We start from the raw sequence: 23827 nt of genomic DNA, 5'->3' as shown, positions 1-23827 counted from the left end.
AGTCAGAAAGCGGCCATTGTTTCCCACCTCTGATGTAGGACTTTCAGATCTCAGTTGGAAAACTCCAGATAGTGATAAGATGGGAAAAAGGATTACTATATTTTTCGGAGTATAAAACACTCTGGAGCATAAGACATACCTTAGTTTTTGGGGAGGAAAATAAGAAAGAAAAATTCTGCCTAAGAGCATCCATGGTATTGATCTGGCCAGCGTCCTGTCAGTGTGTGAGAGAGTTGAGGGCTGTGTGAGCAACAAGGAAGGAGACAGCAAGGAGCCAGGGCGTGGCTTGTTCTGTACTAAAGCTGTGCTGATATCTGAAACTAAAATTGAAAGTGAAACTTCTCTGCTGAACTACCACCTTGGAAAACCTGCTTTTGGTTTTAGATATTTACTTAATGTATTATATTTTATATATAAAGAAAAGTTATTGAATCCTGCTGAATCAGTTACTTGTGTGTGCTTTCTAGATGTCATTGCCGCTGCAAACTGTGACACGTCCTTGCAGCAAATAGCGAACAGCCAGCTCAGCTTCAGCACAGTATTGCAGCCTGATTACGCACGAGCAGCTGATTGGCGGGTGGATCTGCCTCCCAGAATACCCCCCAATCAGCTGTTTCAGGCTGCAGGGATTGCCACAGACCATCGCCTCCTCTGTGCCTTGCGTTTTTGGCTACATTCAGTGTATAAGATGCACCCAAATTTTCACCTTCTTTTGGGGGGGGTGCGTCTTATACTCAGAAAAGTACGGTAAAATCTTTCCCATAAGATGGGAAAAAGAATTAAATAATTTTCAGCCCACATCTGGCCATTCTCCCTTAACTAATTGATGGGCCTTCCTTGTTTTGGTAAGTAGATAAATAAGGTGATGAGGATACCAGTGACGTGCGGTGAGGTTTATAGCTGGTGAGGCAGCAATTTTTTTAGACTTGTGGACTTCAACTCCCAGAATTCCACAGTCAGGCATGCTCAGTTGCGACCTGCCGCCCCCCGCCCTGGGATTCGGCCACAGCACCGCCTGCCAGAGCTGCGTGGAATCTGGGGCGCGCTTTTCGAGCGAGGGCAGCGCAGGTGGGGAGCGGACGGAGCGGAGGAAGCCTCTTTCCCCCCCGCTTCCCGCGCCCGAAAGAACAAAGGGAACCTCTGCCGCTGCCCAGGCAACCTGGCCGGCCTCTCTCGCGGCGGCTCTCTGGTGCCAAGCTTGGGAGTCCCTGGAGGAGCTGGCGGGGGCTGCAAGCACCGCAGGCTGGACTGGAGCCTCGAGTCTAGGGCAGCGAGTCATTCGATAGGAAACTTGCCTCTTGGAAGGAATGACTCGGCTTGGCTCCTGCTTTGTCTCTCCTGCCTCTTTGCTTCTCCGTTCGGTCGTTGGGCGGCAGATCGAAAGCGGGAGCCGAGCTGGGTTATTCCTCCCAAAAGGCAAGTTTCCCATCGAATGACTCGCTGCCCTGATGATGAGAGGTTAGGCTGTGCCTCACTTGCCTCACCTGACTGCACGTCACTGGAGGATACTTTGGATTTTATTTTTTGGCACAGAACAAGCCAGGGAATTACGATAAATCAATCATGTTCTTCCTACGTCTGCTACCCATTAAAGGGGAAATGCTCCTTTACATTGGTGCTCTTATTTATGCAGGTAGTCCTTGACTTACTACCATTCGTTTAGTGACTATTCAAAGTGACAATGGTACTAAATGGTATAAGGCAGCGATGGCAAAGCTTTTCGGCACCGTGCCCAAAACGGAGCATGCGCGCTTGAGTGCCGGAAACTCAAAGACCAGCTGGCTGGTGAGCATTCATGCAGCAGCCACATGGTTTTCAGATTTCTGGCGCGATGGCACATGCGAAGGCCTCCTGGCCGACGCGCGCATAGAGCAGCTGGCGACGGCGCACGTGCCCACAGAGAGGGCTCTGCGTGCCCCCTCTGGCATACGTGTCAGAGGTTCGCCACCACGGGTATAGGGTTTCCTGCCTAAGCAGGGGGTTGGACTAGAGGACCTCCAAGGTCCCTTCCAACTCTGTATTTTGATCCTGTCCAACTGTAGAGCTCTTGACAATAAATCCTTTTCTTCTCCCTCCCCCCCCACGAAGGTGATGTCCAGAGGGGATATTGTGACGACAGGTACACATCCCTTGAAAGAAAACCACAATAAAGGTAAAAAACAAAACAAAACACGTTCCCCCCTTCTCTTCCCGCTTTCCCTCCACCCATTTTCCTTTGGGAATGAACGGATGAATGAATTAGCCTCTTATTCCCTTTTTTTATTTTTGCCCGAAATGCTAATGGAATCTCATCTCCAAAGACGTTTTGCCTGCCATGCAGGGGTGCGCTTCAAAACTTTTAACAAGGGGTTTTCTGCCTGGTTGTTGGGTGGGTGTGGCTATGGTGGGCGTGGCCTAGTCAGCTTCCTGCACCACGGTGGTGGTGGTGGGGGCATTTTTGCCCTCCCTGGGCTCCAGACGCTTTCCTCGAGCCTCCAGGAGGGCGAAAACAGCTTCCCCAGGCCCGTTTTCTGCCTTCCGGAACTTTCTGTAGGTCCATTTTCCCCCCTCCACATGAGCCCTGCACTCGCGTCCAAAATGGGCTGTGTGGTGATGGCCAAATATGGCTTTTTCAGGCTCGTGGCTCGGTGTGCGTATTTTCCAATGAGACAAACCGAGACGGGAGGATCATTTTATTACAATTTATCAGAATATTGAGACAAAAGGGATTCCTCATTCAAAGAGGGAACCCAGATCTTTAGCTTACACCCCCTTTTATAGTTAACATAACAAAGAAACCTGAAAGAGGAAAGTTGATTGGACAAGATAATAGCATACATGTTTATTAAAATGAGGTCTGAAGGGGACTAAATTGTAAGGAGAAAGGTGGTTTAGGGTTCACAACAGATAAGCCAGACCTCAATTTGTACTAACAAACTTTTCTTATCTGGACCTAGTCTCCATCTTGTTTTATCAGTTGAGGAATGTTAAACGCTAGTAAATCTTGAACATCACTTTAAAAGAAAGAATATAAATCAGATTAAAATACAAAGTAACTATATTAGTTAACTGTTCTGACCCCCCTCTCCACACCTGTGAATAAACCAGAACACAGGCTTGGCTGTTTGCCACTGTTTAATTACTGAGATTAGAAATCCTTTGGCTGAGGGCCCAGACAACTCACGTTCAGAAAAGCAACCCAGATAATTTCGAATGAAGCACCGCAGATAATCCAAACGAGCAGACACGGCTAGAATACATAGATTTTCTTAACTACTAATTTGAACGGTTGTTTCCTGCAAATGTCCCCTCCCAACGCCTCACCTATAATCTCTCTTGGGAGGCACCAATCCACAACCACCTGTGCTTAATCATCTTCTGTGAGTCTGCCTACGGAGTTGCTGCTTCCGTTTCTCAGCCCTTCTCCATCTAGCATCAGGGACAAACTGCCTTTGATCCTCCCCACTGCTCCATGCCTCAGGCGCCTCCTGGTGGCCAGCCAGCCTCTCTGGTCCCTGCTCTGAGTCTGAACCCTGCACAGGGTCCTCCACATCGTCCAGGGCAGACTCATATGGTTCCTCGCTATCCAAGTCCACCAGCAGCTCAACCGGATCCTGCTGGGCCACAACAGTTAACAAATAACAAAGCCCATGTTATTTGCCCCTCAGTGGGGACTCCTAGGAGGGGAAGGGTGGGCGGGGCCAGCCAGGAGTGGGATTTGGGGGTTCTCTGAACTGCACAGAATCTTAGCTAGAGGTTCTCACGAACCGCTGCGAACCCCCAACAGCCCACCCCTGCTGCCACGCTAATTGGAAGAGCGCATTCCAAAATTTATTGCTGGCCATTATGTCAATGGAAGATAAATTCACGCAGGCAGGTTCTGTGAACTTTTATTAATCCGTATCTCAGTTACATGAATATTTCACCGAAATATCTACAGAATGCATTTGAAGGGATCCTTGCTGAGATTGCAGCCTGGGTGACATGCAGACGTAATCATACCAATAAAGGAGAATGTTTGTAGCTCAGAGTTAAAATGAGGCATCCTTGGTGCTCTCTGAGCTTGGTTGTTTTTATGCAGACGTTTCACTGCCCATATTAGGTAACGTCATCAGTGCTACTAGGGAGCGGGGTTTGCTGGCAGCTACTATATATTCTAGTAGCTTGCCTTGTCAGTGTTGGTGGGGTTGGTCCAGTGGTGGGTTTCAAAATTTTTTAGAACCTCTTCTGTAGGTGTGGCCTGCTTTGTGGGAGTGGCTTGCCAGCCATGTGACCAAGTGGGAGTGGCTTGCCAGCCATGTGACTGGGTGGGCATGGCCAACTTGCGAAATGTGGTGAAACTCATTTAACAACGCTCTTGCTTAGCAATCAAAATGTTGGCATAGAAACTCTGGCATTTGAAGCACGCAAGTTTTAAACCTGTCAAGTTACAAGACCTTCGCACCCCTAACCCTTTAGAAAAAAAAACCCAGGGGTGTTCAAAGTTGACAGCTTTAAGACTTGTGGACGTCAACTCCCAGAATTCCTCCTCTCGCTCTTCATCTTGATGATGTGGGGACCGGCGGGGGGAGGGAGCTGGAACTGGTTCTAAACGGCACTGTAGATTTGTGGAACCTCTTCTATAGGAGAGGTTAGAACTGGCAGGAACCCACCCCTGGGATGGTCCCAGAGCTTCTTTGGTTGGGCTGTTTTCTGTTAGCTTTTTTCCGCAGTTCCTTGACTGGGGCATCGTTTACTTGTCCCAAAGGTGTTTTTTCAAAAGGCAACTGGACTTTCTTTTTCTTCTTGCTTGAAGACTCTTCCTTGGATGAGAAGCCAAATGTCTTTAAGCAAAAACTTTGCAATGGATCACCGTGGCCTTAATTCTTTGCCGTTTCCCTGAAAATGTCTGTTCTTTAACCAGGAACATTCAACTTGGACCTCCTGGTGGATATCAAGACCGCTCCTTTGGCTCGCTTGCTCGTGTACACAATTTTGGATAACGGAGAACTTGTGGCGCACTCTGCCGATTTCCCTGTGGAGTCCTGTTTCACAAATAAGGTAGGGGTGCCAACAGGATTCATCCATACCTTGCTCCAAAAATGCTCCAGAGCCCAGACCCCCATTTACCACTTGCAGAGACATAGCTTCACTGAGGAACCTCCCTCTGATTACCAGCCTGTTGCTAAGACAGGCCTAACAGTAATGGAATAACAGAGTTGGAAGGGACTTTGGAGGTCTTCTAATCCAACCTCCCTTATACACCTTTTTGCCATTGCGTGCCCAAAGTGGGGGGAGATGAGGGACGTATACGCACGAGATGGAGCCATTTTCCACCCTCCCCAGGCTCCAGAGGCTTCCGAGGAGCCTGGGGAGGGCGAAAATGGTCCAACACACAAACCGGAAGTTTGGGAACGGACTTCTGGTTTGCCCGTTGGGCCATTTTTCGTCCTCCAGAGGCTTCAGGGAAGCCTCCGGGACCATTTGGAGGGTGAAAAAGGGCCCTACGGGCAACCCGGAAGTCCATTCCTAAAAGCAAAACAGTTTGGCTTTAGGGACAGGCTGCAGAGAAACGGGGTACAGCAGCAGAGTTTAATAGGGGGAGCTTCTCAGGGGTGCCTATGTCCTGATTATAGGATGGTGTGTGCGTGTGAGTGTGTTTATTCTTGTGAATATGCAGTTCCTTTGGGAGACCTAATTTAATTAACTCCATGCTTGCAGACCTCATCCTTTCATATATGGGTTGGTGGATTGAGGGTTTTTAGGAAGTTTGCTAATTTTTGTTGATTAATTTTGTTTCAGCTGGACTGTCAATTATTTAGTGGAGACACTGGTTCTCAGACCAGTGGATTCTGTTAATATTTTAAGAGAAGATGGTAGTATAAAGCATAAAAATACATTTGGATATAAAACTTCTCACAATCCCCTTTAGAAGAGTTGCCACCATCTTGCACCTTCTCCTCCCCTTTGCAAAGAGATTGACGTGTTTTCTTCTTTTTAAGCTTTATTCTAGATTCCGGCTACAAGATTTTTCCCTCAATCTTTTTAACGCTTTCCCCTTCTCCCCTCTTTCGGGTTAAATGGAGAAGGAAAGGTTTTGGGGCAGGGGCTCTTCAGCCAGCATTTGCAATGGTGTGTGCGTGTGTGTGTGTGTGTGTGTGTGTGTGTGTGTGTTCAAAAAGCAACAGGCAAAGGTCTTGTGCCTGATGACAAAAATTGGTTGGGGACAATCCTAGAGGAGAAGCATGTTTCAGGGTGATTTTGCTGTCATTGTGGCAGTGAATTCACCTGTTGTGAATTCACCAGTAGAGCTGGCAGCCGATTCAGACAGTGGAGAGGTTGGGGAGGAACATGGGCCAGTCTTCAGAGTCTGGGGAAGGCTCTGATGAGGGCTCTGTGTCGGACGCAGAGAGGGGGCCACAGCCATGTGCCAGTTATCAGCTGCCTTCAGAGTCAGACATCAGTGAGGCAGAAGAACAGCTGGAGCCTGTTCCCAGTGTGCGCATGCGCAGAGTTGCCAGATGAAGGGAACAGCTAAAGAACAGGGGTCGACTATGGAGTAAGGCCACAGGTGGACGATGAATGGCCCCTCCCAGAGGAAATAAAAGGGAAAGGGGAGGGGAGTTTGCAGGAGACCATTAGTTCGCTTCATTGGTTCGTGATTCTCCAAGGTCTGTGACTGTAAATCCTCCCTCGAAAGACTTCGCTGGATGTGAATGAGCAGAATTCACAGTCAATTAATACAAGGGGTTTTTGTTTGCTTCATGCTCTTGGGAAGCCTCCGTCAGAACATCACTGCTGTTTTCTGTCGCTCAGGTAAACCTGCGATTTGCTGAGCGCGAAGGCCTGCCCGGCAGTCAAATCAATCTCCATCTTGCTGCTGCCCAGAACTCCCTCTGTGCCATCCACGCGGTTGACGAGAGCGTCTTCCTTCTGAAGCCTGAAGCTGAACTTTCCGCTCGAACGGTGAGGCCAAATTGCCATCCAGGTCTTGGAGGGCTGCGAACAGTGGTGGGATTCAATTTTTTTTTTTACTACCGGTTCTGTGGGTGTGGCTTAGTGGGCGTGGTGTGGCTTGGTGGGTGTGGCTTGATGGGCGTGGCAGGGGAATGATACTGTAAAATCTCCATTTTTCACCCCACTCCAGGGGAAGGATACTGTTTGTTTGTTTGTTTTGTTTTGTTTTTATTGGATTTATATGCCGCCCTTCTCCCAAAGGACTCAGGGCGGCGTACAGCATTAAAAAACACACATCCCAAAAGTTAAAAAGAAATTAAATACATATCCAAAAAACAAACAAACCGAATTTATAAGACAATACATTTAAAAATGAGTTAAAATTAACAGGCCAGGCCAGCTTGCTGGAAAAGCCAACTTTTTAGGGCGTGTCGGAAGGACCGGAGGTCAGGGATTATGCGAAGCTCCGGGGGCAGCTCATTCCAGAGGGAAGGCGCTCCCACAGAGAAGGCTCTCCCCCTGGGGGTCACCAGCCGACACTGTCTGGCCGACGGCACCCTGAGGAGGCCAACTCTGTGGGATCGCACTGGACGGTGGGAGGCTACTGGTGGCAGTAGGTGGTCTCGCAGGTACCCTGGGCCTAAGCCATGGAGCACTTTAAAGGTCATAATTAATACCTTGAATCGCACCCGGAAAACAACCGGCAACCAGTGCAGGCCGCCTAAAAGGGGTGTGACATGGGAGCACCTAGGTACCCCCATGACAACCCGTGCGGCCGCATTCTGGACCAGCTGAAGCCTCCGGGTGCTCTTCAAGGGCAGCCCCATGTAAAGAGCATTGCATTACTGTAAAATTCCCATTCCCTCCTCACTCCACTAACTTGCTTTCCAGCTCCGTTCTGCTGTGCAGGCAACAAAAGAAGACCCAGCCGATCAGCTGGGACTCAGGAGGCAGAGAATAGATGGGGCGGGGCCAGCCAGAGGTTATATTTGCCGGTTCTCCGAACTACTTCGAATTTCCGCTACTGGTTCACCAGAACCGGTCAGAACCGGCTGTATACCACCTCTGACTGCAAATCCTCGAGCCCTACAGGCGATGGCCCCACAATAACAGAACTGGCAGGGACCCTGGAGGTCTTTTAGTCCGACCCCCTGATGAAGCAGGAGACCCTGTACCCTTGCAGACAAATGTCTGTCCAGTCTGTTCTTAAAAACCTCCAGTGATGTTAGCAGCCACAACTTCAGGAGGCAAGCCGTTCTACTGGTTAATTGTTCTCAGGATCTCTTCCCACTGGTTGACTGAGCTGCCGGCCATCCTCCATCGGAACAGGGGGACCCTCCCCTGAATTTCCCTTTTAGAACAATTTTGGCTGCTGTGCTGTAAAAGCAAAGGAGCAGCTGCATTGAACGCACAAGCATTTTTGGCTAACAAAACACGATAGTGTCAGCCATCCAATCATTTAAAGCAAATATGCTGTCTGGAAAAAAAGAGGGGAAAAAATGAATCAGGTTAATTGGCAGCCTCATAGGGATCTGGAAGGTTCATCAGAAGTGGAAGGAAAAGAAGGAAGGAAGGAAGGAAGGAAGGAAGGAAGGAAGGAAGGAAGGAAGGAAGGAAGGAAGGAAGGAAGGAAGGGGGAGGGAAGGGAGAGAGGGAGGGAAGAAAGGAAGGAAGGAAGGGGTAAGAAATGGAGGGAGAGATGCAAGGAAGAAAGAAATATGACTTCTGGGACTGCAAGTTTGATGTTCACTAGGATCATGTTTGTGAAGGAGGGGAAGTTTCCCCCCACCTTCGATTAACGGGGTGCGGATCGTCAGCCCTTCCAAGAAGCATATCTCTGAACGAGCAGAAAATGAAACCCGAGAACATGTTCTAATGAAAACAAACTTTAATGTGAAAATAAAATAAATCTTACTGTCTAAACCTTACATTTTGGCAAGAGCAATTGTTGCCCACCTCCTTTGGCAGGCAAACGGAAGATCAGACAATGTTGGCAGCCATTTTGTGTACACAAAAAGGCCTCCCTTACGGACAACTCATTTAGTGACTATTTGAAGTTACAATGCTGCGGAAAAAGGGGACTTCAGACCAGTTAGAATAGAATAGAATAAATTTAATTTGTTAGCCGCTCCCTCTCCAAAAGGACTCGGGACGGCGTACAATAAAAACCCATACATATATACATATACATACAATACATATACACATACATACAAACACATACACGTACACGGAGGAGGTAACAATCGTTAAATGCATACAATAGTAGTAATAGAATTAAAATTAACAATTAAAATACCCTCAGTTAAAATTACAAATTTAAAAAGACTGTCAGGAGGAATGGGATAAAACTATGGTTGAGCCAGGCCAGCTAATTGAAAGAGGTGGGTCTTGAGCTTTACACGGAAGGAGCGGAGATCGGAGGTAATCCTGATGTCAAGGGGGAGGTCATTCCACAGGGCTGGGCCCATCACAGAGAAGGCTCTGCTCCTAGGCGTTGCCCCCCGACACTGTTTAGTGGACGGCACCTGGAGAAGTCCCTCTCTGTGCAAGCGGATTGGTCGCAGGGATGTATGGGGCAGGATGCGATCCCGCAGGTAACTAGGTTGTTGAAACTGTGGCTGTTGCAGCATCCCGAAGGTCACATGAGTGCAATTTGGGCAACTGGCTTGCACGCAGCGTCCGATGTGCGATTCGCCCTTTGAGACCTTCATTGCCAGCCATTCTGACAAGCAAAGTCAAGGGGGAAGTTGGTCATAAGCAGGGGTGGGATTGAAACATTTTAGCAACTGGTCCTCTTGCCTGGTTGCTGGGTGGGTGTGGCCACGGGGGCGTGGCTATTGGGCATGGCCTACTCGGCCTCCTGCACCAGGGGCTTTCCTCGAGCCTACAGGAGGGCAAAGACGGCGTTCTCCGGGCTTCGGAGGCCCTCTAGAGGCCAGAAACAGACCTGTTTCTGAACTTCCGGAATTTCCAGGCGGCCCATTTTTCACCTTCCCAGCACTTACCTGGCATGATTAATGCGGATTCCTGGGCGGGGAGGGGAGGAGTGGGCGGGGCGAGCCAGTCCTTCCAACTATTGGTTCGATGAACCAGATGCAAAATTAACATCTGGTTCACCCCAACTGGTCTGAACTGGCTGAATCCCACCTCTGGTCATACATCGAGGAATTACCTTTATTGAACTGGGTGTCCATTATTTTCAGGTTTATGACCTACTGCCTTTGACAGACCTCAGGGGCTATTACTACAAAAGTGAGAACTTGGAAGACCCCGACACGAACCCCTGCGTGCCCCCCAGAAAGATCATTGTGGATGGAATTCGCTACCAGACTGATACCTATTCTTACGGCGAAGGTGACGCCTATACAGTTCTCAGGGTAAGCCCCCTCCCCACTCCCCAAACTCTTGGCAGAACTTGGAATTTCCCTCTGGGAGTTGTTAGAAAAAAAATCAGGCATTTTAGGCTCCACCCCAAGAGCAAAGAAGGTATTTTTTTAAAAAGAAAAAATACTTAATAAACAAAAGATGAAAATGAGCGAAAATGGGGGCTTTAAAAAAAAAAAAGAAATAAACAAAAAAATACACCAATTGAACATTCTGAGATAATCCCATCAAGAAGAAAAAGTGGGGGACAGTTGGGGATCAACCTCATGCTGAAGAGGGCTGGGTTTTCATTACGGTGGGCTGATTCCCAGCCTTGGTGTCATAATTTTGTAAGGTTTTGACACATCGACCCTCTATGGTGGCCTAGTGGTGAAGACACTCGCCTCCTACTCGGAAGGTTGAGAATTCAATCCTAGGAAGTGGCATCAGTGGCTTCTCTCTTAGAAAGGAAAATATATCTACTGCAAACTTCACGTGGCATCAGGAAGGGCATCCAGCCAGTAAATGCTCAGCTCCATCCAGCCACCCAGATTCTACCCTGAATTAAGGGATTATACTAGGGTGGTAAGAAGGGAGTGTTGTTATGTTTCTGGCACATTCTCAGAATGGAAAGGGTGCATTGTCACATCCATCTTTATTTTCTAACCACTTTGTTATAGCACTCCAAGTGGATTAGAGATGGATGATATAGATAATACAATACAATACAATAGTAGAGTTGGAAGGGACCTTGGAGGTCTTCTAGTCCAACCCCCTGCCTAGGCAGGAAACCCTATACCGTTTCAGACAAATGGCTATCCAACATCTTCTTAAAGACTTCCAGTGTTGGGGCATTCACTGGACAGATGGACAGATCGAAGGGTAGAGAGAAAGGGAGAGGAGGGAAGGGTCTTTTACATGCTTTCTGTATTATTTCATGGTCAATTTCTGCTCATTTTACAGGACATCGGTTTCAAGACATTTACCAGTGCCCAGATATACAAGCCTAATGTTTGCAGCAGGCCAGATATCTGTAAGAATCTGAAGGGGACTGATAGGGTGGAAGTGGGGGGACTCCTCTAATTATTTATTGATTGCACTTGAAGAGCAAAAAATTCAAGATAGGTTCTACAACAGCGCCATTAAAGCCCCGTCTCTTCTTTGTGTCTATAAGATGAGGCAGGATAGGAAGTCTCTTGACGCCTCTGGTGTTGGATGAGAGTCCTGAGGACAGCTAACAAAACAAACGGACGAATCCAGGGGTGGGCTTCAAAAATTTCAGCAACAGGCTCTCTGCCTGCTTGCTGGGTGGGCGTGGCCATGGTGGGCGTGGCCTACCCAGCCTCCTGCACCATGCTGGGGGGGGGGATGTTTTCACCTTCCCCAGGCTCCGGAGGCTTTTCTCGAGCCGCTGGGAGGGCAAAAATCTCTTCCCATGAGAGGCCTGTTTCTCCCCCTCTGTCTGGGCCCTGTACCAGTGGTGGGTTCCTGCCGGATCGCACCGGATCGCGCGCTCCCTTTCGGCGCTGAACCCGGAAGTACATTCTGGTCCCGCCCCTGGCGACGGGACGACGCTTGCCTGCGCTCCACCAGCTCGGCTGGGACCGGAGACGCTTCTCTGCTCAGCAATGTCTTCAGTGGAGCGGTGGCAGCCTGGCAGGCTGAGCCTGCGTCCCTTTCAGGCGCTCCGCTCCGCTGAGGAAACATCTCTGGTCCCAGCCGAGCTGGTGGAGCGCAGGCAAGCGTCGTCCCGTCGCCAGGGGCGGGGCCAGAACGTACTTCCGGGTTCAGCGCCGAAAGGGAGCGCGCGATCCGGTGCGATCCGGCAGGAACCCACCACTGCCCTGTACTTACTGGGTTGTGTGGAGACTCCAGGGAGGGGAGGGGCGGAGTGAGAGGGGTGAGGCAGGGCGGGCAGGGCGGGGCCAGCCAGAGATGGGATTTGGAGGTTCTCCGAACCGGCCATAACGTTAGCAAAGGGTTCTCCCGAACCCGGGCGAACTCGTAGCAGCCCACCCCCGGATGAATCATTGAGTAAATCAATTCCAAGTTCTCACTTGGGCACAAAGGATCGTCTCAAACTATGATATTATATAAAAACCTAGCTTTCTTGAGAAGACTCTCATGCCAGGAAAGGTGATGGAAGGAATGAGAAGATGTGTGCAAGAAGCAGCAAGGGGGATGGACTCTGTTACAGGGGTGATGGAGGGGCTGTTAGAAAAACTGGAGGACCCTGTCATGCAGAATATCTATGTAAGGGGTCCCCAATGCTCAGTCTGTGGACCGGCATCGGTTCGTAGCATGCCAGCAACCAGGTGGCACAAACAAGCGAAGCCCGCTCTGCGATATGCAGGCAGCATGCAAAACCACACCCCCTCCGGTCCAGGGAAAAACTTTTCTCCACAAAACCAGTCCTGGTGCCCAAAAGGTTGGAGCCCCACTGATCTATGTAGTCAGTAAGAATAAACAAAGCACGAAGGCTCAGTCGCTTAACAATACTGGAGATGGTGGTTTAATTCCTAACACCGTGTGACTGTGTGAGCTCCCATCTCTCGCCTCAGCTTCTGCCCACCTAAAAGTTGAAAAGCATGTTCTGTGCGAGTAGATAATTAGGTACCACTTCGGTGGGGAGACGAGATGGTGCTCCATGCGGGCAGTCAGATTCCTGCTGGCTCTGAACCTACCCAGTTGCAGCACCCATTTGCGAGGCACCTCCCAAGAAGGGAGGGGGCTTTGGGTAAGGCAGCCACTCGTAAAACAAGCTCACCCTCCTGTGGCACACCTTGGGAAGCATGCGAGTGTGTCCTATAACAGAGGTGGTAAATTGGCAAGCCAAATTGCGACTCTACAATAGCATTGTGATCTCCTGGCTAATGTAAAAATTAGGGTGAGGGTGAGGATAAGGATAAGAGGATAAGAATAAGAATCAAATTGAAGACATATCACCAATCAAAGATTATAAGTCTTGGTTGGTTGCTTGATTCATCTTGAAGGACACCTTGGAGATGCTAAAATACAAAAGGCGTGGAAGAAATGCAAGCTGTTTCTCTTTGCAGACCCAGTGGCCTACTCGGCAAGCAGTCCAGGTGGCGCGAGACTTGCAGAAATGAGCATGGACAACGCAGAATTAGTGGAAACAACTGTCCGGAGCTTCTTCCCAGAAACCTGGCTATGGTCCTTAAAATCTCTTGGGTAATCCAAAGATTCTATGTTTGGTAGAATGGGTAGCTCTTCAGGGAGAAATGTTAACACCTTACAGCTGCTAGTACATACGGTATACATTTGTAGATGTACTCATAGATAAGAGCCTCTCCTCGGTGGTTGGTGGTCGGTAGTCGTAAGTCGAGGATGACCAATATTTATTTATTTATATGTCACATTTCCAAACTGCCCATCTCAACTTAACAACCATTAGGGAGTCCAAAATTGTTGCTGCTAAGCAAGACCGTTGTTAAGGGAGTTTTGCCCCATTTTATCACCTTTCTTGCCACAGTTGTTAAGTGAATCACTGGGGGGCGGGTTAAGCTAGTAACCCGGTTGTTAAGTGAATCTGGCTTCCCCCACTTACCGTATTTTTCGGAGTAGAAGACGCACTAAAAAAATTTAAAAAAAAGTTTTGCACTCTGCAGACCTCCCAAAAACAGCCCGTTTTTTGCGAAAACGGGCCCGTTTTTTGTCAAAAAAAAAAAAAGGTATGAATAGCATTTAGGAGATTTAAAGAGTGCTGCTGGGGGCTGGGGGGCAAAATGAGCAAAAACCGCCCATTTTTTGCTCATTTCTGCCTTCCCCAGCCCCCAGGAACACTCTGGAAGCCTCCTAAAGGCTATGCACGGCCATTTTTGGAAAGGAGGCAGGGTTTCAGGAAGCCAAAATTGCTGTATTCAGTGTATAAGATTTTCACCCTCTTTTTTGAGGGAAAAAGTTGCATCTTATACTCCCAAAAGTACAGTACTCTGCTTGTCAGTGGATCACAAAAGGAGATCACATGACCCTTGGACACGGCCACCATCATAAATACAAGTCAGAATCCCAATTTTGACCTCAGGGGTGCTGCAACAGTTGTGAAAAATGGTCACAAGTTATTTTTTTCAGTCCTGTTGTAACTTTGAATGTGACTAAATTTGACAGTTATAAGTTGGTTGTTTTCGCACTTTGTCAGGCCATGAAAATACCGGGAGTCCTCAACTTACAACAGTTTGGTTAAGGACCATTCAAACTTACAACATCGCTGAAAAAAAGCGACTCATGACCATTTTTCACACTTGCGACCGTTTCAGTATACCCCCATGGTCACGTGATCAAAATTTGGATGCTTGGCAACTGCTTCCTATTTATGACGGTTGCTGTGTCCTGGGGTCACGGCCTTTGCGGCCTTCTGACAAGCAAAGTCGACAGGGAAGCCAGATTCACTTAAAGACCCTGTGGCTCATTTAATAACTTCAGAGATTCCGTTGGCAAACGTGTCAAGGAAAGTCATAAAATGGGGCCAGACTCGCTTAACACATTTCTCGCTCAACGACATATACTTTGGGCATGCGGTGGTGGTCGTTAGTTGAGGACTACCTGTATTGCTTGGGAAAATTCATCCTCCCCTCTGCTTCTCTTGCCTCCCTCAGCAGTGAGACCCAGCTCACCCTGCCCGTCACCATTCCCGACACCATCACAGACTGGAGAGCAGGAGCCTTCTGCTTGTCCCCAGCGGTGGGTTTCGGCCTGGCCCAAACCACCTTCCTCAAGGCCATCCAGCCGTTCTTCGTTGAAGTCACCCAGCCATACAGCGTAATACGGGGAGAAGACTTTACCCTGAAGGCCACTGTCTACAACTACCTCAAACGCCCTATCCAGGTGAGGAACCCTTCCATCTAGGGGTGGGATTCAAAAATTTTAGCAACCGTTTCTCTACCCAGTTGCGGTTGGGCATGACCATGGTGGGCGTGGCCTACTCGGCCTCCTGCACCACGGCAGGGGGCAGGGAGGGTGTTTTCACACTCCCCACTTTGGAGGCTTTCCTCGCGCCTCCAGGAGGGCGAAAATGGCCTGTTCCAGAGGCCCTGTGGAGGTCATAAGCGGGCCCATTTCCAGACTTCTGGAACTTACGGGAGGCCCATTTTTTGCCCCACAAGAGCCTCTGCACGGGCCCTGCACTTCCCTGGCATCCAAAACGGGCCGCGTGAAGACTCCTGGGAGGGGAGGGGAGGGGTGGGCGGGGCCAGCCAGTGCTTGCAACTATCTGTTCGGCAAAGAGATGTAAAATTAGCACCCAGTTCGCCCGAGCCGGTCCGAATCGGCTGAATCCCACCCCTGCTTCCATCTCTTCACCCTCCATTCTCTTTCTCTCTGCATTGATCTCTCTTTGGAGGCATGGCTGCGTATAGAGGCAGTCCACAGTTCATTTAGTGACCGTTTAAAGTTACGGTGGCACTGAAAAAAAGGACCTATGACCGTTTTTCACATTTATGACCCCATGTGATCAAAATCTTGGCGCTTGGCAACTGGCATGTATTTAGAATGGTTATTATCTCCCGCGGTCACCCGCATGGTTACTAACTTAATAACCTGAGTGATTCATTTCACCGCGGTGGTGAGAAAGGTCATAAAATGGGGGGAAACCCTCACTTAACAACTGTCTTGCTTAATGACAGACATTTGGGTTGAATTGTGGTCATAAGTCAAGGACTACCTGTATTTAAACCAAAGCTTTTTTGAAGCATGATTTCCCAAAACCAGGAATGTAGGGGTGAAAATAACTGTGGTTGGTTTTCCAGTTTTGGCCCTTCTCTCCTTTCTTTTCGACACTTTTTTTCATTTCTCTTTGTTGGGGTGGTTAGAGACGGGCCAAAGGAGAAAAATAAACCAGGCAAAAAATCCATCAAAGCATCAATTATGTGTGTCCTTTCACCCATCACAGTCACAACCAGGAAGTCCATAGCGAACTGGGGCTTCAAACTATGGCAGGGGTGTCCAAACTTGGGAACTTTAAGACTTGTGGACTTCAACTCCCAGAATTCCCCAGCCAGCCATGCTGGCTGGGGAATTCTGGGAGTTGAAGTCCACAAGTCTTAAAGTTCCCAAGTTTGGACACCCCTGCCTTAAAGCAAACCACACTTTGTTCCCTGAACCAGTCTGCATATCAGGCAAAGTCTATCACAAGCCAACTTTAAGATTCCTTGTGTGCTCTTGAATAACCCAGATTTAACCATAAGTAGCATCTCCAGGGGTGGCATTGAAAAAATGTTAGCAATTGGTCCTCTGCCCAGTTGCTGGGTGGGCGTGGCCATGGTGGGCGTGGCCTACACACCCTCCTGCACCACGGTTGGGGGCAATTTTTGCCCTCTCCAGCTCCGGAGGCTGTCCCCGAGCCTCCACGAGGGCGAAAACGGCATCCCAAGGGCTCCGGAAGCCCCCCCAGAGGCCACAAACAGGCCCGTTTTCAGACTTCTAGTACTTTTGGTAGGCCTGTTTTTCGCCCTCCCCAGGCGGCTTTCCCCGAGCCTTCAGGAGGGCGAAAATGTCCTCCCCCGGACTCCCGAGGCCCTCCCGAGGCTGGAAAAAAAACCTGTTTCTGGACTTCTGGGAGGCCTGTTTTTCACCCTCCCAGAGGTTCCGCGTGCGCCCTGAACTTACCTGGCATGATGAACAGGCCGCGTGGAGACTCCTGGGAGGGGAGGGGTGGGGTGGGCGGGGCAAGCCAGTCCTTGCAACAAGGGTTCGGTGAACCAGATTACTTTACTTACTTTATTTCGTATTTCTAGACCGCCCCCTCTCCCAAAAGGGACTCGGGGCGGTGTACAGTCAGGCTAAAACACAAATAGGATACATATCAGTAAATACATAAATACATAAATACATAAATAGAGGAGGCTATATAAAACTGTACCATCAAGTAAAGTATTAAGAGCAGATTTAAAAACAACCCCTAAAAATACCCCCAAAAATTGAATTTAAAATAATTACCCATAAAATTCCCCAATTAAAATATCTGCCAGGAGGTAAGATAAAACTATGAGTGGGCCAGGCCGGCTAATCGAAACAGGTGAGTCTTAAGTTTTTGTCGGAAGGAGCGGAAGTCGGTGGTAGTTCTGATGTCGGGGGGGGAGGTCATTCCAGAGGGTTGGGCCCATCACAGAGAAGGCTCTACTCCTAGATGCAAAATGAACACCCAGTTTGCCCGAACCGGTACAAACCGGCTGAATCCCAACCCTGAGCATCTCCCTTCCTCTTTATAGCTCACCTTCTGATCGGGGAAATTAGGTGATGTGAGATGCTTTCAAAATGCTAATTTCAAAAAGTACAGAAGAGGAATGATAAAAGCATGATTTTGATGCCTCCATCTTCCAGACCATAGAATTTAGAAAGAGTCCATGCTCACGCACACACATGGCTAAAAACGGAGTAAATGCATCTGTAAATATTTTGTAATGCATTGGTCAGAGACGGGACTGACCAGTTTTTTTTTTCCTTGAAGAAGTTTAGCTTCCCATCCAAGAAGCTTCATTCTGTCAGCTTCTTCTTCCACTATCCTGTCAGAGCTGAAGAAGCTTCTTGGATGAGAAGCAAAATGTCTTCAAAAGAAAAAAGAAAACTGAGAAAGTCCAGTTGATTCCTGAAAAAGCACCCTTGAGAAAACTGGTTGTAGTACTGTATTCTAAGTGTAGTCTTAAAAAGGTACCCCTCGCACATACGTGCTAGTCATTCCTGACTCTTAGGGGGCGATGCTCATCTCATTTCAAAGCCAAAGAGCCAGCACCATCTGAAGACGTCTCTGTGGTCATGTGGCCGGCATGACTAAATGCCGAAAGCGCACAGAATGCTTTTACCTTACCACCAAGGGGGGTCCCTATTTTTCTACTTGCATTTTTACATGCTTTCAAACTGCTAGGTTGGCAGAAGCTGGGACAAGTAACGGGGAGCTCACTCCATTAGGCGGCGCTAGGGTTCAAACCGCCGAACTCCCAACCTTCTGATCCACAAGCTAAACGTCTTAGCCACTGAGCCACCCTTCTACGTACGACATTATTAAGTGGTAATAACCCTTCTCGTGACTTTGATTCATGCAACCTAGAACTGATATTGTTGAAGTACAGTTCTAGGCCTTCCTCAGAGTTAACTGCTATCCAGCGGGGCTGGGAATTGTAGTTGAGCGAGATTGTGGAAGGCCTCAGATTCTCCACATCTGCTGGAGGCCCATCTGACATTATGTGAGGCGTTCATCTCCTCTTCCTCCTTGTGCTGTGTACCCGTGAGGCCACGGTGATCTTCTCCATCTAACTCCTTTCTGGTCATCAACAGGTCAGCATATCGCTACTGCTTTCTCCCGACTACACTGCTACCCCTGTGGACAAGGAACAGGCTTCCTACTGTCTACCTGTGGACGGAAGGAAAACCGTCTCCTGGAAGGTTATTCTCCAAACTATCGGTAAGTTGTGATGGCCATATATGGCTTCTTAGGCTCATGCCTCGGCATGCATATTTTCCGGATACTTTTTTTTATTGGCTTATAAGATAAAATTATCTTATAAGCCTTATTTTGTATCTTATTTTAAGATACAAAATAGAATAGAATTTTGGCCAGTGTGGAAGTAGATAGTCTCACCCTTGAATTAAAAAAATAAGAGGGAGTCGGAATATTATAAAGTTTGGAACAGATTTTATTATTGGTATAAGACAAGGTGACAAGACTGGAACAAACTGTAAATAATGTGATTGGATAGAAGGATAGATAATGTATTAAGTAGGCTGACAGTTATTGGATGAGATTATCTGCGTATAATGCGATTGTATGGTCACTATGATTTTGCGGTGCTGCACTGTTTTAAATGTAAAAGCAATTTAAAAGATTTGTAAAACAAAAGATACAAAATAGAATAGAATAGAATAGAATAGAATAGAATAGAAAGTGTTAATACCACTTTATAATGCCTTGGTAAGGCCACACTTGGAATACTGCATTCAGTTCTGTTCACCACGATGTAAAAAAGATGTGGAGACTCTAGAAAGAGTGCAGAGAAGAGCAACAAAGATGATTAGGGGACTGGAGACTAAAACATATGAAGAACGGTTGCAGGAACTGGGTATGTCTAGTTTAATGAAAAGAAGGACTAGGGGAGACATGATAGCAGTGTTCCAATATCTCAGGGGTTGCCACAAAGAAGAGGGAGTCAAGCTATTCTCCAAGGCACCTGAGGACAGAACAAGAAGCAATGGGTGGAAACTAATCAAGGAGAGAAGCAACTTAGAACTGAGGAGAAACTTCCTGACAGTTAGAACAATTAATCAGTGGAACAGCTTGCCTCCAGAAGTTGTGAATGCCCCAACACTGGAAGTCTTTAAGAAGATGTTGGATAGCCCTTTGTCTGGAACGGTATAGGGTTTCCTGCCTAGGCAGGGGGTTGGACTAGAAGACCTCCAAGGTCCCTTCCAACTCTACTATTGTATTGTATTGTATTGTATTGTATAGAATAGAATTCTTTATTGGCCAAGTGTGATTGGAAACACAAGGAATTTGTATTTGGTGCATATTCTCTCAGTGTGCATAAAAGGAAATATAAATTCGTCACGAATCCTAAGGTACAACACTTAATGATAGTCATAGGGTACAAATAAGCAATCAAATCATACTAGGAAACAATATAAATTGTAATGATACAAACAACAAAGTTACAGTCCTGCAGTCATAAGTGGGAGGAGATGGATGTTAGGAACGTTGAGAAGACTCATAGTCATAGCAATGCAGACTTAGTAAATAGTTGGACAGTGTTGAGGGAATTATTTGTTTGGCAAATAATTTAGCAAATGGAAAAGTAAATAGGAAAATGGTGGGGAGGAAGTGAGGGAAGAAAAGTGAGGAAGGAAAAGAAAAAAAGAAAGAAAAAGAAACATTGACTTCCAACTCTCTCCGTTGCAGTAAAAAAAAGCATTAACATCAAATCACAACTTTTTAGTTTTTTCATAATAACATGAACAAGCCATTTCTATAAAGATCTATCAATCTCATCTGTAAAACCCAAAATCAGAGTTTCATTCCTTTCCACTTCAAGCACAAAGTTCAGAAGAAGTCTGAAGGGGGTGGGGGAGAGGCAGAGACAGAGAGAGAGACACACAAAGAGAGAGAGAGAGAGAGAGAGAGAGAGAGAGAACAAAAACAGAATGCACAGGTACAGTATAGATTGTACCTTGCTCAGTAGTAGTAACTGTGAAAGGGATCTTGGAGTCCTTCTCCAAGGCACCTGAGGACAGAACAAGAAGCAATGGGTGGAAACTAATCAAGGAGAGAAGCAACTTAGAACTGAGGAGAAACTTCCTGACAGTTAGAAGAATTAATCAGTGGAACAGCTTGCCTCCGGAAGTTGTGAATGCCCCAACACTGGAAGTCTTTAAGAAGATGTTGGATAGCCATTTGTCTGAAATGGTATAAGGTTTCCTGCCTAGGCAGGGGGTTGGACTAGAAGACCTCCAAGGTCCCTTCCAACTCTACTATTGTATTGTATATAGACAGAGACAGAAAAAGAGTTTGATGGCTACCTGTGCCTATAACTATAACCTCACTGAAACCCCTATACAGGTAGTCCTTGATCTGGATCAGTGGCTGTTCAAAGTTAGAAGGGACTTGGGATCATTTTTCACATAACCTTCTCAGCAACTCCCATGGTCTCATGATCAAAATTTGGATGCTTAGCAACTGGTTCGCATTTACGACGGTTGCACTGTCCCAGAGCCTCCTGGTCGCCTTTTGCGACCTTTGACCAGCAAAGTCAATGGGGAAGCCGGGTTCCCTTCTTAACAACCGTGTTACTAACTTCACAACTGCAGAGATTCCCTTAACAACCACATCAGGGAATGGGGCGAAACTCATGCAACGACTGTCTCGCTTAGCAATGGAAATTTGGGTCTCAATCGTGGTCGTAGGTCGAGGACTGCCTCTATAATTCTTACTGTGTAAACCCGGCTCAAACTCCCTAGAGCAGGGGTGTCCAAACTTGGGAACTTTAAGACTTGTGGACTTCAACTCCCAGAATTCCCCAGCCAGCCATGCTGCCCTAGAGTTTCACTGGCTGTTTGTCCTTACCCAAAACAAGAAATAAAGGGAAAAAAGAATAGCCACAGCAATAGCACGTAGACTTATATACCGCTTCACAGTGCTTTTACAGCCCTCTCTAAGCGGTTTACAGAGTCAGCCTCTTGCTCCCCCAACAATCTGGGTCCTCATTTTACCCACCTTGGAAGGATGGAAGGCTGAGTCAACCTTGAGCCTGGTGAGAATTGAACTGCTGGCAGCCGGCAGTCAGCAGAAGCAGCCTGCAGCACTGCATTCTAACCACTGCGCCACCACGGTTCGTAGATGGTCAAGCAAGCTGGGGAATACACCTGACTAAGTGTCCATTTTGGTTCCAGGGGAAGTCAACTTCACTGTAATCGCAGAGGCCCTGAAATCCAGCCAGCTCTGTGGGAACGAAATCGCGGAAGTGCCTGCCAAAGGACAAAGGGACATTGTTATCAAAACCCTCCTAGTCGAGGTACGTACGGGCTGCTCTCATGGGTGGCGAAGGCAAGGATGGAGTTGGGAGTAGTGATACATTAAAGTCAGAGCTATGTTTCCTAGTAAATTAAGTTTTCTTGATGACGGCGTGAAAGGGGTTGGTTGTTTTTTTTGCCCACTTGTTCGAAGAAATATCCATCGGCTTCAGTTCCAAGTGGGGAGAAAGACGCTGGAAACATGGAGGCTGATAGGAAAGATGGTTTATTGGTGTAGCAAAAGCATATGGGTGGTTCTGGGCAGCTGAACACATAGGATTGAGAGCAAGTGGCTTTTATACCCTCTCTTGGGCTTTGCCCTTGAGCTTCCTGTTCCTGTGGCAAGAGCATGTATTCTCTTGGCTGTAGTCAGAGGTCATAGCTATCTTTGAAGATTTTCTGAGTCAAGCTTGGTTAAAACTTGGGCTGATGCAACGCAGTTCCTATTGTGGTTGAATGGCTTTGCCCTAAAGGATAATCCTATCCTCCTGGAGCTGAAGGCGTTTTCTCTTGTATATTGGCTGACCCAGTCCTTAATGGGCACCAAATATCTGCTGGGGGGGGAGGGGCAGGGAGCTGGAGCTGAGTTTCTGTCTCCCTTAAGATTTCTCTTTCTCTTTTAGGGGAAATATAATAGTCTGCCTTTTTAATATTTCCTAAAATATTTCATTTTTTAAAGAAAGGGGTGGGTGCTAACTTTCTACACACTTCTCTCTCTATCCCACCACCTTTTGTCTTCCTGGTATTCTTCCGTCCAAGTAATAGCCAGGTGCAACCAGACGTGGGTTCCTAACGGTTCGAACCGGTACGGCCAAATGGATAGTAACTCGGCCCCCCCACACCTCCGAACCGGTTCTATCGGCACCGCCGAAGGTGCCGCCATTTTGGGTTTTGCTTCCGCGTATACGCAGAAGCAATTTTTTTTCATTATTGCACATGTGCGCATAGCGCGCATATTAAGCACGCACCCTCCCCGAAGCGCATCCCTGAGCGAACCTGCAGTAAAAGAATCCTGGGTGCAACCCTGTGGTCCCCTTTTGTGACCTTCTGACAAGCAAAGCCAATGGGGAAACCAGATTCGCTTACCAACCGTGTTACCAATTTATCAGCTGCAGTGATTCACTTAACAACTGTGGCAAGAAAGGCTGTGCAATGGAGATGAATTCACTTGACAAATGCTTCACTTAGCAGCAAAACCTCTGGGCTCAACTGAGGTCGTAAGTCAGGGGTGGGTTCCTGCCAGTTCTAAGCTCTTCTATAGAAGAGGTTCCACAAATCTACCGTGCCGTTTAGAACCGGTTCCAGCTCCCTCCCCCCCGCCCGTCCACACCACGCTTGCCCCGCCCGCCGCTCACTGATTGGCTGGCTCACCAATCGCCCTGCCTGCCTCTAAGAGTCCTATCTAAACTTAAAGTCTTAAAGCAGTCAAGTTTGAACACCCCTGGGATTTTTTTTTCCTAAAGTGTTGGGGGTGCAAAGGTCTTGTAACTTGACAGCTTTAAGATTTGCACACTTCAATGCCAGAGTTCCTGAGCCAACATGACTGGAGGAGGAATTCTGGGAGTTGAAGTCCACAAGTCTTAAATCTGTCAAGTTTGAACCCCCCTGTGGTTTTTTTTTCCTAAGGGTTAGGGGTGCAAGGGTCTTGTAACTTGACAGCTTTAAGACTTGCGTGCTTCAAATGCCAGAGTTTCTGAGCCAACATTTTGGTTGCTAAGCAAGAGCGTTGTTAAGTGAGTTTCACCACATTTTACAAGTTGGCCATGCCCACCCAGTCACATGGCTGGCAAGCCACTCCCACCCAGTCGCATGGCTGGCAAGCCACTCCCACCCAGTCACATGGCTGGCTAGCCACTCCCACCCGGTCACATGGCCAGCAAGCCACTCCCACAAAGCAGGTCACACCTACAGAAGAGGTTCTAAAAGTTTTTGAAACCCACCACTGTCGTAAGTCGAAGGTGGTTCCCCAACCTGGCAGGGCTGTTTTCTTTTTTTCTCACCTTCCCCACCTACCTTTTCTTGGGGGGGGGGGGGG

The 23827-nt window shown here is 47.8% G+C and overlaps 2 protein-coding genes across 2 annotated transcripts in view; one reads left to right on the top strand and one right to left on the bottom strand.

Moving 5' to 3' along the window:
* The window catches only part of LOC309397742 (uncharacterized protein), a 295216-nt gene that overhangs the window by 65775 nt on the left and 205614 nt on the right, over positions 1-23827 (bottom strand). The gene's annotated exons all lie outside the window — the stretch shown is intronic.
* The window catches only part of LOC309397281 (alpha-2-macroglobulin-like), a 90333-nt gene that overhangs the window by 37160 nt on the left and 29346 nt on the right, over positions 1-23827 (top strand). The window contains exons 13-21 of the mRNA XM_081963152.1: positions 2089-2152; positions 4883-5019; positions 6775-6924; positions 10122-10295; positions 11245-11314; positions 13338-13473; positions 14898-15126; positions 18571-18697; positions 21673-21794. Coding sequence (XP_081819278.1) covers positions 2089-2152; positions 4883-5019; positions 6775-6924; positions 10122-10295; positions 11245-11314; positions 13338-13473; positions 14898-15126; positions 18571-18697; positions 21673-21794 — 1209 coding nt within the window. The remainder of the gene's footprint in view (positions 1-2088; positions 2153-4882; positions 5020-6774; positions 6925-10121; positions 10296-11244; positions 11315-13337; positions 13474-14897; positions 15127-18570; positions 18698-21672; positions 21795-23827) is intronic.

The sequence above is a fragment of the Natrix helvetica genome, assembly GCF_964273705.1.
Source record: "Natrix helvetica genome assembly, chromosome: 1".
In the NCBI taxonomy this organism is placed as follows: domain Eukaryota; kingdom Metazoa; phylum Chordata; class Lepidosauria; order Squamata; family Natricidae; genus Natrix; species Natrix helvetica.
This window is presented reverse-complemented; position numbering and strand designations above follow the sequence as displayed.